Source organism: Hetaerina americana, unplaced genomic scaffold, assembly GCF_022747635.1.
Source record: "Hetaerina americana unplaced genomic scaffold, ioHetAmer1.1.p SCAF_4, whole genome shotgun sequence".
Classification (NCBI taxonomy): domain Eukaryota; kingdom Metazoa; phylum Arthropoda; class Insecta; order Odonata; family Calopterygidae; genus Hetaerina; species Hetaerina americana.
The window spans coordinates 86,837,241-86,856,732 of NW_027286985.1; the positions used below are offsets into that span (position 1 = coordinate 86,837,241).

At 37.4% G+C, this 19,492-nt stretch overlaps 1 protein-coding gene across 2 annotated transcripts; it reads right to left on the reverse strand.

Annotated features, from left to right (window-relative positions):
- Window positions 1-1,157: 1,157 nt before the first annotated feature.
- Window positions 1,158-19,443, reverse strand: fal (SAM and HD domain containing deoxynucleoside triphosphate triphosphohydrolase falten). 2 transcript variants are annotated; one of them, XM_071589881.1, is made up of 10 exons: window positions 19,333-19,443; window positions 18,694-18,748; window positions 18,447-18,615; window positions 18,174-18,351; window positions 16,662-16,826; window positions 10,793-11,061; window positions 8,797-8,859; window positions 4,363-4,537; window positions 4,009-4,253; window positions 1,158-3,750 (listed from the first exon to the last, which is right to left on the reverse strand). In XM_071589881.1, exons 2-10 carry the CDS (start codon window positions 18,722-18,724, stop codon window positions 3,612-3,614), a joined length of 1,434 nt encoding a protein of 477 aa, XP_071445982.1. In that variant the 5' UTR covers window positions 18,725-18,748; window positions 19,333-19,443; the 3' UTR covers window positions 1,158-3,611. The 2 variants fall into 2 exon arrangements, with proteins under 2 accessions (XP_071445982.1, XP_071445983.1); XM_071589882.1 differs by lacking the exon at window positions 19,333-19,443 and adding an exon at window positions 18,827-19,215.
- Between the last annotated feature and the right edge of the window lie 49 nt (window positions 19,444-19,492).

The window sequence follows — 19,492 nt, forward strand, 5'->3', positions numbered from 1 at the left end:
CCAGCAAAAGCACAATTAATAATGCAACATTGAAAAAGTTGTTATACGGTAAATTTTAAGTGATACATATTGTGGAATATAGCTCCATACCTGCTAATCTCATGTGAAATCAACATAGTTATCCTGCTTGTAAATGAATTCAATGAGTGAATAATAGAAGTGGTATTATAAGGAGTCCCTCCTTTAGTTTTGAAGAGCTGTTCAATCAAACACGGCACCGTTAACTGTTAGTACCTTATTCTTGATCAAAAATTGGACATGAATGCAGTGTTACCAGGAATATAAAACATAATGCATTCTTTCCATGGCTCATATCTCAAAAAATTAATATCTTTAAACAAATTTCTCAATCAATCCATTCCCAGATTTATAAATTTAGGAACAATTAAAATATAAAGATGGCTTTCAATATAGATACATTATTTGCAATGAAAAATTTACCTGCAGAGAAAAAGCATTTCTTGAGAGATTTTCCAAAACAGCAACTTAACTTGCAGAAAAATTATCAAGTTGGGAATTGCAAAAAAGCTGTGCCCTATGTTTAGAAACCTGATTAAAATCTTTAGAAAGGTATTGCTTGTTTAACAAATGTTCAAAAACACAACTACATTATGCATTTGTTGCACTTTTAATGCATACAAAATAATATCTATCCAGAAACAGAAGAAAGTATAGCACTGGGCATGCATATAACCTACAACATTAGAGTTGAACAGAAATGCTTTAAGTGTGCAGCGGGAAATGAACCTAACAGCAGCATCATTAGTTGTGAATACCTTTGATCAAATTTTTTACAGTGCTGCTATAATTAAGCAGTTGATAATATGCTGCACAAGGAATGCATCGTGATAATAAGTTCATATCCGGAGGCCAAAATGGAATATGAAAAAACCCATATTTGTAAGAGTTGAGTGTCCTGTAAATTAAATTACCACATTGATTCTTTTCTCTTGCAGGGGCTGAGGGAGTGTGAAAGTTCAAATAAAAAATATGCTGAGAAAATTATTATGAGAATCTGTGTTGATTTCATCAAAATGCCACTTTGCTGCATTTGCCATTTAGCAATAACAAAAAGGTGTTCATTCCAAAGCAATCAGTCAACTAAATTACAAGATACATATTAATAAGTATGCTTGAATAAAAATCATTTCCAGGGGTCACAATTAAATTCCACATTTTAATATTTATTTGGTAGCCAGTGCACATAATAGAACCAATGAAAACACATATGTATGTCTTTTAGCCTTTTGAATTATACAGGGTGAGGCAACAATTTCATTTTTTGATAGCATTTTGCACATGGAAAAGGAAGTTATGTAGCCGCACCCTGTAGATAACTTCATGAATTGCACAAAAATAAATAACATAAATATGATCCATGAACTTCACATCCGTCTGTTAATTGGTGAACAGGGGCAAACAGAATTTTCAATAAATACTCATCGAAGATTTCTTTCTCATCTTAAATAAAACAGCAATAAAATAAAATTAACCTTGTTAGTATGACAATAATTGATACTAAATTCCCATTTCTGAGAAGAACAAATATGAAATTGACAACAAAAGCCCAAGTAAAACTAAATAAAATAAATAAATAAAAAATTAAGTTAGATTTCAATATGTACTTTCACCATTTATTTTAGCACCAGAGCTATTTATTAGGAGTTCTGTTTAGTTTTTCAAGGCACAAGGTAGGACAATAAAGTGTGCAGACTTAACTTATCGTGAGCCTGATGGTAAACAATGGGAGACTGTCAGTAATGGCACAGCAGTTGTTGACATTTCACCAGATCATGCTAAAGCTTTCAGTTCTCTTGACAATTTCATATTGAGTGTAGCTCTGATCCGAGCATTGACGAATTGTGATGATATTCCTTGTAGAAGTAGGAAAAACAAGCTTGGAAATTCTTGAAATGATGAACCTTGTAAACAGAAACCATCTGGTAAAAATAAATTCATCTTACAATAGAGTGGAAAGGTTCAGAGAGTGGTGAACCTCATCAAAGGATGATGAACATTTAGGGCTGTTCACCCTCCACAGTTCATAATGATGTTATTAAGCAAAAAATTGAACATGCCATCAATTCATCCTGTTGGCTAATGGTCAGAGATATCGCTAAGGTCATGACAACACACCCCCTCGAACAGCCATTAATATCAAGGGGTATTTAACTAACATGGCCACCAAGGCCCTGTAATTTTGCATCCAAAATTTTAAGTAATATTGAAAAAGCACAATTTTCTGAGTAATACTGAAATAGCACAACAGACTCTGGAGGCGTTAAAAAAGTAAACATCAGAGGCACTGCCAGGGATAACAGAAGAACAATTTTGCGATTGACTCAAAGGCTGGAAAAGGAGAATGGAGAAGTGATTAAAGTAATTTAAAGGGTGCAATTAGTAATTATATTACTTTTTTTAATCAATTATTTTTACAGTAGTAGTCTGTAAACTTTATTGTCATACCTTGTATGTCATGAGAACACAAACCTACCAGTTTAAGGAATACAATTTTGTACTTGGCCATCACTGGTGGGGGTCACTTTGGCAATTGACTCTCCATTAATAATTTTAATGTGAAAAAAACATTCACACAAGTCTACTAAAATTTTCAAAGGAGATGCTTTGTAAAGCAAAACCGCATGTTTAAAATAATAAGTACCTCCTCGGTAATAAACTGACTTAATTAAAAATTAATGGATAACGATACCATGACAATTCACACCTGAGTCTTCCAGTTTCCACATAAAACCCTGCACATTAAGATGAATACAATCCAGATAGTATTGGCTTTGATATTTAGGTTCGTACCATTGAATACTGATTCAGCAACTAGGGATGCCATGGCTTCTGGCAGATTTTTGATATGCTTTGATCAGTGACTAGGAGCTGTTGTTTGCATACATCTTAAAAATATGTTATACCTACTGTGATGTGATTACACTTTACCTTATTTAAGTACACTCATAACTAACAGACTAAATCAAAGAAATTGATCACACAAATGAGCATCACTATAACTGGTCATGAAAATCAATTAAATAGTATACTGTAAACTTTCCCAAACACCATCACAACAAACTAAGGAATGTAACATTTTTCAAACAATTGAATTCATTTAATCAATTAAAATACTTCACCCTGATGCACACAATGGACTATTTCTTGGTGCAACATCATATTTTATAAAACATTTTCTCAAAACAAGGAGTAATGGGCATAAACTGAGGTAGTAGTGATACCATATAATTAACAAGAAACACACAATCACACATAAAATATTGTGTCAGAATTAAAGTTCAGTTCAAGTTCAAGGCATTCATATGCACCTGAGTAATAATACAAGATAACAAAATAAAAGTTCCCTTGCAATGATAAATAATAAATACAATAAAAAAGTATAATTAGCTTCATATCCATGAATCATTCTAATAACTTCAGTAGCTTTTGGTTTTAACATGCCAGTTAGTGCAGAGAATTTATTGCCTAAATTGACTCTTATGGCTGTTCATATTAAACAATTAAATAAAAAATAGTGCTCAATTTGAATTTTAAAAATTAAAATAAATTATCAACAAATATATGGGTACATAAAAATATATAGTTCTATTCTAGGAACCATTTTCAGCACCGCCATTCATGAAAGAGCTGATGTATTTTTCAAAGAGAGATTTAGCCTCTGCCTGTTCCGCTTTGTTATCACCCCGATTTTTGTCAAAAAGATGAACGTCAACATGATGTCCAGTTTCTCTGGAAAATAATAACATTTTATCAAATCAATAGAGTCATTAGTAAACAGAAAGAATACCCTTCCAATAAATGTCCAGCAGTTGATGCTTAATTATATCGGAAAAGAGTAAGGAAATCAAAAATATTCTTTTCAGCTCAAGACAGCACTCACCCTGCCAAATGCCAATTTTAAATTTCACTAAGTAAAATTTAAAATTAGCCAATCGCAATGGCATACCAAATGATCATGATGGGTTAAAAATGAACAAAAAAACTTACTTGCATATGGGATACAAAGAGATTTCCCGCCAGTCTCTCTCTTCAGCTATCTCTGGGTTGTTTTTGTTATAAAAATAAACATGCCTGAAAGGGTCAGGGCATTTGGAACCCAGGTAAAAACTAGAAAATAATACAATAAATCTGTTGCAATTGTTGCCACAACAGATGCCTCTATTCAGTTCTCTCTCCAGGCCTTTTTGAAGGCTACTCATCCAATTAGCATTTTGCTTCCTCAGTAAGTCAGACTGATAGAAGAGGTAAACATAAGAAGGTATTAGCAACAAGGCAACCACTTATAACAGTCTCTTTTCTATTATAACAGGCAAAGTTCAATTCACATCACAAAATACTTACAGGAACAATATTTTGTGATGCAACATGCTTGTACAAATTTCTGCTGAGGATTTCATTCAGTATTTCTTTGGCAGCAGCAAGTTCATCAGAATAACTCCAAAGAATATCATAAAATATGTGGTCAGTTACTTTGGCCCATATCAAAGGATTTTTATGTGCTTGTGACAGTTTGTACCTGAAATAGTTTGGTATAGTTAAATATCTGAAAAAATATAACCAAAACAGACAGGTGTTCTATAAGACACTGCATCATATGTGAGTTTTAAGCTTCTCACTAGCTATCATATCAGTTTCTGATAATGTGAATAGAACTTTATAAGCATTACATTGGATGCAACTTTACACTAATTCCCTTATAACACTACACCTTATATCTCAATATACCCTCCCACAACCTAACAGGTTTTCGACTTTTATACTTATAAATAGCTGATAAGACAAAAAAATACTGGCTGAAGGTTCAAAACTTAGGTAGAGCTGAACTGCTGCATGATGCAGGATAGATGAGTAAGGCAAAGTCTACCAACATCTATCAGTATTGATGGATTTTGATTGTTGCCACTTGCATGAATCTGACACAGTGGCTTGTTTGCTTGAACAGTCACCAAAGTTAATTCAGGATGCACCATCAGCTGTCACTTGAAGGCGCAAACCAAAGCCATCGTTTTATGCATAAAATCATCCACTGGATTGAAAATATATGCAAATATATTCATTCAATGCATGTTATGGCAGTAGATATGGTTCTGAATGCAATTTATACTTTGTTCACTGAGCTTTAAATCACTGAATGCATCCATCAAATTGCAGATGGGAAGCAAATATCTAGTTCAACTCAACTCGCACTCTTTGTTCATGATATAATGCATTCCGGTGAAAGTAATATTCCAGTTGATGTGATATTCCTAGATTTTGAAAAAGCTTTTGATAAAGTCCCTTACTGCAAGTTACTCGGGAAGTTGGAAACTTATGGTAAACACAGAAGTATTATATGCTGGATAAGACAATTTTTAAAAAATCACGTTCAAAAAGTCATCCTGGACGGTGTATCATCCAATACTGTCAAGGTCACGTCGGGTGTACCACATGGAAGTGTCATTGGGCCCCCTTGTTTCTTATTTACATAAATGACCTCAGTACCGTGGTTAATAGCAGGCTCCGTCTTTTTGCTGACGATGAGGTAATTTATGGGGACATTCAAAGTCGCAAAGACAGAGTGGTGTTAGCTAACGACCTAAATGCAATTCAGACTTGGTGCAATACATGGCAATTGGAATTAAATTTGAAAAAATGCGTGGTAATACATTTTTGGGCAAGGAGTAATTCCCTTCCATTTAGTTACAAAGTGAAACAAACAGAAATTGCAAGGGTAGATTCCTTTAAATACTTGGGTGCAACAATTACTCATGATCTGTCCTGGGGAAAGTACATACAAGAAATATGCAGAAGTGCTAATAAAATATTAGGATTTATAAAAAAAGTGCTGGGTAAATGTGATGAAAAAGTGAAGGAACAATGTTTTATTGCCCTAGTCAGGCCCCACCTAGAGTATGCTGCCGGTATATGGGATCCTCAAGAGATTTATTTGATTTCGGAATTAGATCGAGTTCAGTGGAGGGGGGCTAGATTTGTCAAAAATTGTTATGACCAACGCATATTAGCTACCTCGCTATAAAATATAGGCTGAGATTCCCTTACACAGCGGTATTTACAATATACATTAAACTTGTTAAAAACATCTAAAGATCTGTCCTTTTCTGATTACATCAAGAACATAATAGGAACCCCAACGTATTATGGGTGGAGGGATCACGAATATAAGATTAGAGAGATAGACTGCAAGACTGACAGGTTTAAATGGTCATTTTTTCCAAGAACAATAAGAGACCAGAATGCTTGTAATTGAAATCCCCCACTAGTCGCCTCGACATAATAAGCATTAACCTACAAGGTAGCGACTGCGCATAGTTATACTAGTATATTTATAAATATATATTGATGTAGATGTAGTTTGAGCTATTAACCATGGAATATTAGAGTGACCTCAACAAATAAGGAGTCACAGACAATAAGCGGTGGTACTCATACATATGTAATAATTGGTGGGTCACAGTAGTCCAATGGTAGATCGTTGGACTACTGACCAGAGGGCCTGGGTTTGATTCCCGGGCAAGCCTCTCTGGATAGCCTCCGCTCCACCCAAGCTGTGTGCTTTTTGGGCACCAGACCTTCCTGGAAAACCATAAGCGGCACAAGGAAAGGAACTGGCCCCCCTACCCTGATGTTTGAATTTCACATGCCGTCGGGCTAAGTACTGGGTGAACTCTACCATCACTTACCAAAACTGACCTTCTGGTTGATTACTGTGTAGTAACTAAATAGTAACACTTGGGGATCAATCAAAGAAAGATAGCAAGAAAGATTAAAGTTTGGTTTTTTAGAACCATGACAAACACTATAGGCCAAAAGAAATTTAAAAAAAGGAAGCCATGAATCAAAAATGAAGTACTTGAACTGATAGAAGAGAGAAGAAAGTGCAAGAACTCATGTACTGAGGAAGATTAAAAATGTTACAAAAGGTGAAGAAATGAAATTAGTCCTAAAATGAGAAATGCCAGAGAAGTATGCATGAAGACTGCATGAAGAAGTGCAGCATAACCTTATCCACAGAAAAGTTGAAATAGTAGTAGTAGGGATTGTTAGTGGGGGCAACTGACAACCGAGTTTCTTTGAAACATTAGGGATAGGTGTAAAATTTTGTAGAGGTAAGATATTCAGGGAATGGCGGTAGGGTGGAAAAAAACCTGGCACCAGCATTAATCTACTCTAAAAGAAAGGAGTCAAAGAATCCACAATTTAATGACCCATATGACTGTGTTCTTCACTCAAAGTGCTCTCCACAATACGAGGGTGGCCCCATGAGCACCCCGCCTGGCCTAGAGATGGCGGTAAATATTTGAAAAATATCACTGCATTAGAAAGTATGCAATCCATAAACCATATGCTTCAAGTTTGAAGATGCTAGGTTGTTTAGTATTTGTTTGGCAGCCATCAATAGTGAATATTGTCAGTGAATTTGTGAAAATGGAGAAAATTGGTCATGGTTATGTGATGTAATACTTTTATTTGAAAGGCTTTAGCCCAACTAGTATAACAGCTGAACTGGATTCTACTCTGGGTGAGTCTGCTCCTTTGTTTAAAACAGTAAAATATTGGGTAGCAGAGTTTAAACAAAGCCATATGAGCCGTCAAGACGAGCATCACATTGCTCGACCAAATGAGGTGATGACTCCAGAAATGGAGAAGAAAATGCACAAAGAGATACTGGATGATCATCGACTGAAAGTGTGCAAGCTATCAGATACAGTAGGCTTTTCAAAAAGTGTGGTACATCGCATATTAACTGAAAATTTGGATATGAGAAAACTGTGTGTAAGATGGGTCACACTCGAGCAAAACCAGTGTCGTGTAGATGTTTCAATTGAGTGTTTAGCAAAGTTTCACAGCAACAAAGCAGAATTTTTGTGTCATTTCATATTCATGGATGAAACATGGGTCCATTACTTCACACCCGAGACAAGGAACAATCAAAACAATGGATTCAAAAGGGAGAACCGCCTCCAAAGAAGGCGAAGACCGTTTCATCGGTAGGCAAGGTCATGTCGTCGGTTTTTTGGGAAGCCCATTGGACAATTTTCATTGACACTCTTGAAAAAGGTAAAACTATCAACGGTGAGTATTATGCTAACTTATTGCAATGTTTGAGCGAAGAAATCAAGCAAAAGCGGCTGTATTTGCCTATGAAGAAAGTGTTGTTTCATCAAGACAATGCACCAGCTCACAAATTCGTTATTGCAATTGCCAAAATTCATGAATTAAAGTTTGAATTGCTACCTCATGCACCCTAATTGCCAGATTCAGTCCCATTCAATTATTTTCCGTTCGCAAACTTAAACAACGGCTCAGTGGTCAAAGATTTTCCAACCATGAAGAAGTGATGTCAGCAGTTAATGACTATTTTGAGGAGCAAGACAGTCCTTACTATAAAAATGGTATCGAACTTATTGAACATCATTGGGAAAAGTGTAGAGAGCTGAGAGGAGATTATGTTGGAGAATAAATACATTTTTTCCACAATGTTTGCGTTTTCTTTGTTGGGTCGGGTACTTCTGGGACCACCCTCGTACACCTTAAGTACTGAAACAGCAGGCGAGCAGTCATTCTGGGAATCCCCCTCTCTTCATCACTCATTTTGCAAAGCGTTGCTCATTAAGGTAGTTGTTTTGTTTCAAATATTTTGGCTTACTATGCAAATTATTTGTTGCATAAGGTTCCACTGTATATGCATTCTTTCCTTTTCACTTAGTTTAACTTTACAATGCCTGCTTTCCTGTCCCCAACAACTAAGGTTACAGTTATGTATTCACTACTTACTCAGTATTTGCATCTAACTTAAGGCTCAAGAAATCATCTGCAGCAAGAAAGGCATCCACAAGCCTGCAAAGTAATCATCAATAGACATGTAAAACGTCAGATTTGTAAACTTTTAGACAGTAATGATAATTAAATACACAAGACGTTTTGCCCAACTGCATCAAATACAGGAGTTCATAACATCTATGCAGTGCAGGTTGGCAAATATTTTCCATTCTATTGAATTTGAAATTGTCTTTCAGCTTTAAATATAAAAAAAACTCGAGATACAATTCTTTCTCAGGATTCAGCTTGTTTAATTTTGGAATCATGCAAGAGAAAATTGTAGTTTAAGCAGGATCATACATTCTTTGTGACCATTGTGGGGACGAGATAGTTCAGTGGATAGTGCTGGGCTACTGACTAGAGGGCCTGGGTTTGATTCCAGATTATGCCACATAGCACCCATCACAAAAGCTGTATGGTTTTTTGGATACCAGATCTTCCTGGGAAACCATAATCTTTATTCACCCATGCCCAGGAGACAGTACAATAATTTAATAGGACAATGAGTGAGTAAAGAATGGATGGATAAGAGTACATTTAAAATAAAATACTTTTAAGTCCAGCTCGAAATACTCAATGATAAGGTACACCAGGTTGGTGCACAACCATTTTTAAATTACATTTTTGAACCTTATGCTGCTTACTGAGCAAGCCTTGCTTAAAGCCTCATTGACTAATTTTATTTCCAAGTTGTCACATTGACAGTAGTAGGTTTTAAACGGCCAACACTGGTTTACATCCAATTGTTTTTTGATCTTGTGTCATGCGAGTGAACTGTTGACCAGATGGGATATAGATTAAGGTTTTGTTTGATGTGCATGAGGCTGCATAGTACAAATAGGCTGTGGATAATTAGAATTTTCAGGTTTTTTAATATATGCCTCCCCAAAAATATTTTTATTTCACCACCTGGTCTCAACATAACATTTTCATCTTTATGTGCAATACTTTTACAAATAATGTTGAAGCTAGGTTATCGTACACAGAGACTTAAATGGAAATGAATGTAAAGTTGCTGCCACCAAATAACTACAAATTTCACCAACTGATGGCCAAGCCTATTTATATTACAAAGAATTTTCCATAAAACATTCATTTGGATATACAAACACTTCATCAGTATCAATTTTGTAGTGAATCAGTTAAAATTTGTAGCAAATAGAATCAGTCAAAATTTAATTGAATTGAATCACACTAAAAGAGATTCTATTGGTGTACACTCACTCAAAGAAGCAAGTATATAGTGATTTTACTTCTCAGCTGTACAGCAGCCTTGTATTGGCAGTTGTTTCATGGCTTAAAACCAGGTTAGCCAGACTGGCTGCATGAATAATCCCTCATTGTATACATATCATGCACAGTTCTTTGCCTTCTTGAGGAATCTTAATACCCTGAAAGCTGCTAGTTGAAAAAAATCAATATATCAGTCGCTTAAATTATGAAAATATTCAGTCATTTTATCTTTCTATCATCCATTTTCTTTTTTCCCACTAAATAACATTAATTCTCCAAAATTCCAGGTTTTACTGCTCAAGTTCATATTTTTCCTAGGTTTTTTCTTTCAAAGAACTTTCAAAAAGAGAAAAATCATGAATGAACTAATATTCCAGTCCATGGAAACCTATGAATCACAGTGCATTATGAAAAGTAACTTCATCCACCTTAAATTTACCTTGTAGTAAATAACCTTGTCGGTATATGACTTGAAAAATTTATATAAGCGTACAGTAGATCATTCAAACTCTACATAGCACACATTTTAGGTCAGTTTTATCTCTTTTTCTGGCCCCTACACACAGTTTGATGCAGTCAGTGAAGACATAGGGAAAATGCATATCATTCATCATGTATCAACCATACATGCAGGACCATGATTTCATTACTAACTAAAGGAAAAAAATCCTACAGCTTTTATAATGTTCTCATATGAACAAAAACAATTCTTACTTACATTTGATTTAGCACCAGGGAAATACGATGCTGATAGGCCCTGTAGTGAAGTGAAGAGCGGACTAGGAACATTTCATAGATGTTGTATGCCTCCTTACTTCTGAATCCAATGTGCAGAGTCTTTTTACCATCTTTCTTCTTTTCAATCACTTTGCAAAATTTCAGCAGACGCTGATAATCAAAGCTAACTTTCAAGTTCAGATGAAGACCATCTCGGAGAAGGTAATCCCACTTATCGACATCAACACTATTTGTCTTGTTGCACACAATCTATAACAAGCATGATATGAGGCATCAGGAATTTTAATTGGGCAATGGATGCATACACTAAGTGTCAAATGAACTCTACCCTTTTTATAAACATGACATCTATGAGATGTGAAACATTGAGAGAAATACAAAAGAGCAACAATGCATGATATTAAGTTGTAGTAGTAGTTTTGAGGGGAGGCGACCGACAGCTGAGGTCATTTGCATAAAAGGGGATGGACAGGAAAGGATGAAGGGTGGAGAGAATCCCAGCCTACTCTTAACTAAAGACACCAAGGGGTCCACAGCTTAACGCCCCATCCGACGGACGGCGTACTCACTCAAAATGCCCTCCACAGAGCACCTCAAGTAGGGATCGAGATGCCTCTGTAAAATATTCAACATCGCCGGGATTTGAACCCGGGCCTTATGGGTGGGAAACCAGCACGGTAGCCACCGCACCATCTTGATCTCCACAAGGTATTTTTTAAAAAAAATGGTAATCAATCAAAAACAGTTTAAAGATTGATATTCACAATACCTCAAGCATCTTCTTACAGAAATATTTTACGTCTACAGCCTGATTCTGATTTGAGCTGAATGTTATGATGACCAGGCTATGAGTTAGAATTTCAGAGATTGGTAAGGAAAAGAGATGGTCTAATGTGAACCATAGCGGTGGAATGCAGAGTACTAAATTCCCTTGACTACCGACACTGGTGGTCATGTGAATTTCTGTAGCAGTGGGGAAAATTTTAATTATTGATTTGGAAATTTAATTTAAGGTGAACAAAAATCATTGCTTTAACTTAATTATCATATTATTATGGTAATTCCAACCATTTATGCATGGCATTAAACATGAAGCATTTTTGGCATGGATGCCCATGCAAAAAAAAAGATGCGGACTGAAAAAATGAGCTAATTTGATACGGAAACAAAATATCCATTTGGCATCAATGTCACAGCTCATGAAATCATTGGTTTTAGCTCAATTTATTGACATTTCATTATGAAGAATTAAAAATAACCCCCTTGTAAATTTGAAATTTTATGATTTTATAAAGAAAGTAAATATGGGAGTGATTGCATAGGTATCATAAAGTGCTTTGTGTTTCTATGCTCATTTAAGGTTCTAACCAGATTTTATGTAATTTATATGAATACACATTTAATGAATTTAATCTCCTGTAATGATTTCCCTATAAATCATTAAACCACTACAGGAAATAAAATCGAAAAAGGCTGTTGAAATAGACAACAATCCTGCAGAAGTATGCAAGATTTTATGAAAAAAAGGAAGAGAGAGTAAAATGTGGAAAAGGCTACTTGGGTCTTCCATTGGTTCAGTTCCTCCATCAATGAAGCCAAGGTTTCAGAAAACGAGTCATTTTCCATCTTCAGGGCTGATAGTGTCAAGACTGTAATGGCCAGTTTATATACAGATGGGCATGCCCTCAGGTGCCCTCTGATTAGTTTGTGGAATCCCATTTTGTGGCCTTGATCTTCATCAGTGCCAGTTTCCACATGTAGTAGTTTTTATGGGAGGTGACCGACAGCCAGGGTCATTTGCACTATTGGTGATGGTTGGGAAAGGAAGGGTGAAGAGCATATTAGCCTACTTTAGTCAAAAGGCACCAAGGAGTCTGCAGTTTAAATTTGCACCCGACGGACGTCCTACTCACTCTAAGTGCTCTCCACAAAGCACCTCAAGTAGGGATAAGGATACCACTGAAAAATATTTGATGTCTCCAGGATTTGAACCCTGTATGTGAAAAGCCTGTGCATTAGCCACCGCACCATCCTGATCCCCGGTTTCCACATGTTACTGAGGGAGTGACCCACGTCTCAATTGAAAATATTTTCTTCAAGCTGAATCTCAATTGATTCCTTGGTTAACCTTTCCCAAAGTTTTTTTTTCTCAGCATAAGCTTTTTACCTTGCCCCATAGCATTGCATGGTCTTTTTGGATGGAGTGCTCGGCCACCGTGGATTTTTCCGGTTGGCAGAGCCTGTTGTGTCTCTGATGTTCCTTGATCCTGGTCTTGATCATTCTTCCGGTTTCCCCGACATACATCTGTCCACATTCACAGGGTATCTGGTAGACACCCGGAGTTGCAAAGCCGCTGGGGTCTTTGGCCTTTACTAGTTGGTCTTTGATTTTATTGCAGGGCCTGAAGAAGGTTTTGATGCCCTGTTTCTTGAGGATCCTGGAGATTTTTCCAGAAATGGTACAGATGTAGGGCATTCCAGCTCTCGCTACAGGTTCAGGCTGCTACTCTTCTCAGACGGCATTTCGAAAGCTAATCAGAGGGCCCCTGAGTACATGCCCATCTGTACATAAATCAGCCATTACAGTCCTGACATCATCAACCCTGAGGGTGGAAAGCGACTCATTTTCCAAAACGTTGACGTCATCGATGGAGGAACTGACCCAATGGAAGACCCGAGTAGCCTTTTCCAAAGCAATGTGCCAGGATAGCACAAAACCATGCTTTAATAGTTATTATGGCCTCATTCATAGTATTTATGAGAGAAGAATTCAGCCAGAAGCCTTTTAGATATTGATAACATATAAAAAAAAAAAGGCAGAATCTTAAAACTTGAAGTTTAACTGCACATCAAGCAAAGGTAAAACTTAATATCATCCAAAAAAGGATGGAGAAGAGTGTATGTATGCGTATACATAAGACTGCTGACAATTTTTAAGATGGATAGTAGCTTAGTAAGACTCAGAAACAGGCATACGTCCCCAAAACCAAAGAAGGAATACAGATAGCCCACTAAGGAAAAATAGTCCAGCCACCTAGTTGATTGCAGCATGAATAAATAATTTCACTTTTATTGAAAGTGAATAACCACCATTGCATGAAGCAATGCAAAGAGGGAAATGCTAAGAGAGCATGAATGGAGGAAGTGCACTTACTGGAAAATAAAAGACATTTCAGACAGAAAGTAAAGCACCATTTCCTAAAGGTGACGTGACAAAACAAACGGCTTCCCCTGAAGCTCACACCCCTGAACATCATCCTCATTGGGTGCATCCTGAGTTACTTGGTAGCTGGCATAGGAAGAAATACAACACCACCATTGCTTTATACAGCTTAAAGAAGAAGAATTTAGAGATTAAAGAAGCCATAGATTGAAGTAACTTACAGTTTGGAGAAGATAGAGGCACGAGATATGATGTATCTGGTAAGTCCACGATAAAATGACAGTTGTTTATGGAAATGATAGCCCATTATACAGGGTTGCACCCAAAAGTGGTAGGACTGATTTTCTCTGGAGCGAACGGAGCGGTGGAGGGGGATCTGCCTGGCAGGGTAAGGTGGAGGGGGCTCTTAGCAACAGACCGACACCAACCTCAGTCGCCTGCGGGCTGTCGTTGAGTGAGGACACCGTTTTTAGTGAAGGAAGTTTTTTGTCCGCGCCGAAAAACAAAATGAATCTGAATTTAGAGCAACGTTATTCCGTGAAGTTTTGTGCGAAACTCGGGAAGACGGCAACTGAGACCCTCGATATGATCAAGCAGGCTTATGGGGACACTGCCTTAAGCCGTTCCACAGTATTTGAGTGGCAAAAGTTGTTTAAAGAGGGTAGGGGGCTCGTTGAAGACGGCCATCGCTCCGGACAGCCGTCGACGGCAAGAACCAACACGAATGTGGACAGAGTGAGGACACTGCTGAACACAGACCAACGCTTAACCAGTGAAGGAATTGCAGACCAGTTGGATATGTCTACATCCAATGTCCAACGCATTATTTCACAGGATTTGGCCATGCGCAAGGTGTGTGCCAAGATGGTGCCGAAAATTCTGAGTGTCGACCAACAGGCAACGCGTGTGCGCATTTCCGAAGAAGTGTTAGCCAATTTGCACCGAGATGAAAATTGTTTGGACAATGGGATAACTGGTGATGAAACATGGGTTTTTCAATATGACCCCGAAACGAAAAGACAATCCACGGAATGGCACACTTCCGCTTCCCCACGTCCAAAAAAGGCTCGCATGAGCAAATCAAAAATCAAAATGATGTTGATTGTGTTTTTCGACCGTCATGGAGTGGTTCACCAGGAGTTTGTCCCACCAGGGGAGACTGTGAAGGTGAACTTTTACGTGCAGGTGCTCACCCGCCTCCGAGAACACGTAAAAAGAGTCCAACCGGCCATCGCAAACTGCTGGGTGCTTCATCATGACAATGTGCTGTGCCATGCCGCGCTCGCACTCCTGGCCAAATACGGCATTGCCATGTTGCCGCACCTACCCTATTCTCCCGATCTGACACCACCGGACTTCTTCTTCTTCCCCCTGATGAAAAGACAGCTCAAGGGATGACGTTTTGACTCTATAAAGGCTGTTCAAGAGGCTTCAACAAGGGTCATCAACGGCATCCCCAAAGAAAATTTCCAGCGGGCGTACAGGGAATGGGAGCAACGTTATACTAAGTGTGTAGCAGCTCAAGGAGCATACTTTGAAGATTATTAAGTCGATGTAAGCATATCGTCAATAAAATTCTTGTAAAAAAATCAGTCCTACCACTTTTGGTTGCAACCCTGTATGAAACAGTGGTGAGGTGGAAAACAAATTTTCAAGCTGAATACGTGTCCCTCACATATGACCCAAGAAGTGGAATACCAATACTCATGGGTGATCCTACCACAGTGAAGAAAGCGGAGGATTAGACCAAAGAGCAACTGTCCAAATGATCATGAATGGGACTGATCTAAGCTAGGGCAGTGTGTGAAAAATTATAAGTGAAAAACTGCACACTTCACAGGTGTCAGCATGCTTCATACCTTGAATTGCTCCTTTTCAGAATCAAACATGGTATGATCTCTAGGTACGGTTGAGGAATCAAAGCACTGTGGCTTTGAAATTTTATCACGCCCACCATATTCTCCCGATCTTGCCGAAAGTGTCTTTTTCTTATTCCCAGAAGTCAAAAAATCAATAATGAGAAGTGATTTTACAATGTAAATGACATCATTCAAGAGGTGGAACAATGGTTTTCGACAGCCTGCTGAGTTCTACATAGACAGCCTTCCAAAGGTCAAGAAATGCTCAGAGAAATGTATTAATCTGGATGATGACTATGTAGAGAAGTCTTAAAGAATAGCTAATAAAAATTAAGTGTCTATCTTGATTATTTTCAAGTATTAGTATTTAGGGGAGGCGACCGACAGCCGAGGTCATTTGTGCCACAGGGGATGGACAGGAAAGGATGAAGGGTGGAGAGAAACCCGGCGTTGGCATTAGCCTACTCTTTAAAAAAGGCGCCAAGGGGTCCGCAGCTTAACATCCCATCCGACGGACGGCATACTCACTCGAAGTGCCCTCCACAAAGCACCTCAAGTAGGGATCGAGATCCTACTGAAAAATATTCAACACTGCCGGGATTTGAACCCAAGCCCTCTGGGTGGGAAGCCAGTACATTAGCCCCCGCACCATCTCGATCCCAGATTATTTTCAATAATAACTAAAAGTTTATGATACATCAAACCATTACAATGAGTGCTGTGTTGCCTTACAAAATCCCAGCAGTATTCAGCAGACAAAAAAATTTATGTATATGAAAGTGTATAAAATGTAAGCTTAACATAGCCAAGAATTCATTGGAACTCACCTGAAATAAGAACTGCTTTTCTTCATCACATGAAGTTCCTTCTCCTAAAATAAGCTCTGTAATGAACTTTCTCTCACGTTTATAAAGTCCATAGCTTTCGAAGTCACTTATGAGCCTATTTCTTTCAATTAGATGATTAAACATGATAACTGACTGATCTTCATGCTGAAATAATAAATTGTCAACAGATTAATTACCACACTTCAAAATACTTAAAATATTTTCTCTTTACCTATCAGAGATATAAGGTGAAGACATTTGAAAGTTAATGCTTTCAATAATCCAAACTTCAATGTTTCTATTTCACAAATTGAATATATTACACCATTGATAAATTACTTTCATTAATATAGATATTCTTCCCTTAAATATGTATTATACCTTTCATATAAAACAATTTATGTGCATATTTTGAGTTCTGTCATGATGTGATACTCCTAGTAACTCAATCAATATAATGACAGAATCATTATGGTGAATGTGACAAAACACACAGACACTGTCGAGTTACGAGTTTGTACGTCAACTGCAGACTAAGATGACAACAAAGTGGAGGATGTGTATGACAACTACACCAAAGTAATAAATAATGTAATGGAGAAGAAATTCTTAATCATACTTGGATACTGCAATGCCATAAATGTAGATGGCCAAGAAGAAATAACCTTAGGTAGATATGGTCTGGCAAAATGAAATTGGCCAGAAGTCTTCAGGAGTTTTGGTGAACAGTATAAATAAGAGTCTTTTTTCACAATTTTTCAGAATTATTCATGAAGAGAATAGAGATGCTTTGAGAATTAATTACAGGACAGTAAAAGCTATATGGTGGCAGATATTGACCGAAACCAATACTAACAAGTGCCCCCTCAATAGGGTTGCCTCTTGGCATCTGCAACTCATCTCAAGCAAAAGCAAAGTCAACCTTAGTGAATGGACTCTCAATATGGGCCTCCATATCAGCTATATTTAAGTAAAGTGGGCCAAGCATTGCTTTCTAATTGGTATCAAAAAAAGGAAACAGAAACTGAGGATTACAGGTAAATTACTGAACCTATTGGAAGGGAGAGATGCAAAAACACAAGACTCAAGGAAGGGTATTAAAAAAGGGATTAAGAAATAAAACCAGCTTAAATGTGAAAACTGCCAGAAAAGAATGGATGGAAGCAATATGGAAAAAAAGTAGCATAACAGCACCCATAAGCAAGCCATCTCACGTGTTCCCCTCAATGCAGTTTATGAATTCAAGGAAGGTTTCAGTTACCAAAACAAAGACACAGTTGCCTAAAGATTGGCTGTAGGAAGCAGTATGAGATGAGGAGGAAGAGGTAGTAGAGCATTCATCTAAGAAGAAGGCAGCACAGGAGATGCGTGCATGAAGCATGCCAATCTCCCAGGTTTAATATCGCACATTGTAGCCATCCCCTCATTTCTTGCCCCATCAGCCACCCACCCCCTTAGCCTCTTTCCCCCCTATACACACAGATACCCCATTGTGTTAATAAACAATCATACATTCCAATTTTCTCCTTTCATCCGAAGGAAGTGTTCCCATAAGTGTGAATAAGGGCCATGGCCTAAATCATGGCAGAGACCAGCAATCTGGACGCAGAGTTTGTCCTCCTCATTTATCTTCAGAAAAGGTTGGTTTTTTTTCAATGCCTCGACCAACTCCCCAGCCAAGTAGCAAACCCTAAATGACACGAATGATTAGAACAGTTTAACAACTATTTCTCGATATTATGTTATGAAGCAGTAATAAATAGTGCACATGCTAAAAAAACTCACCCCAAACTATGTTCAAAGCGGTTGTGAGCAGCACCAGGATACACAAAATATGTAGCACCAACCTGTTTAATATTTCTCAGTCGCTGGAATTCTAGAGTATCAATGATTTTAACACACAATGGGTGCATCGCCATGTGTCCATGAACACTGTCGTTAAACACCTTAAATTCTGATCAATTTAAGTCAGTTATCAGTGGCCTCGACCAAAATAACACGTTCATACTTTAAGGCAACAACTAGAACTTACCCATTTCAGTTTTCGAATACATCGACATCATTTAAGTTCTCTTTCTGCTCTAAAGCTAAAAAGTAAATGTCAACGATTACAATCGACAATAGCGGTAGCAATAAAATACGATATCAAGTTTTAATGTTAATACCGCCAGAATCCATCGACAAGGGGTTTATTTCTTGATAATGGCTGGCCCTTATCTCAAATGAAAACTAATGATTTCATGAAAAGACTGAATTAATTCCTTTTTTCTTAAGTTAGTCATAGGCGGTTCATTCTCAACTATCTTGACTATCAGTAATTTACTATCTTTTGCTTTCTTGGAAAATTGATTTCATAGCTACTCTCAATTTCCGAACTGCCAACAACAAGAACATTTTAATGCCAAATAAAGATGATCATTATTATTAATGCAAGCACTTGGGCTAATTAACAACTCGTGAAAACTTGAGGATACAAAGAGGCAACTGAAAGGTCGCTTTTTATTTGGATTACGCAGATGAAACACAAACGATGGTGATAACGAGTCGAAACGAACGTACTTATTTGACCCATCATATCAGTAATGCAAGTGGGTCAATAATTACAACATCATAAATACGTCAACAATATTTATGCATTTAAGAATACTTTTTTATATTTTTTTCGGCTTACCAGCAGCTAACTTAACAACTTAAAACAAAAGATGAATCATCTATTACAACAGTTGCAACGTATAAGCATTTCTGACTGCTAGTTGTTTTGCAACACTCTTGTCACGGAAGTAACAAAAAATTGCACAAGCAATCCATAAATTTAGGGAACAAAAGAAGAA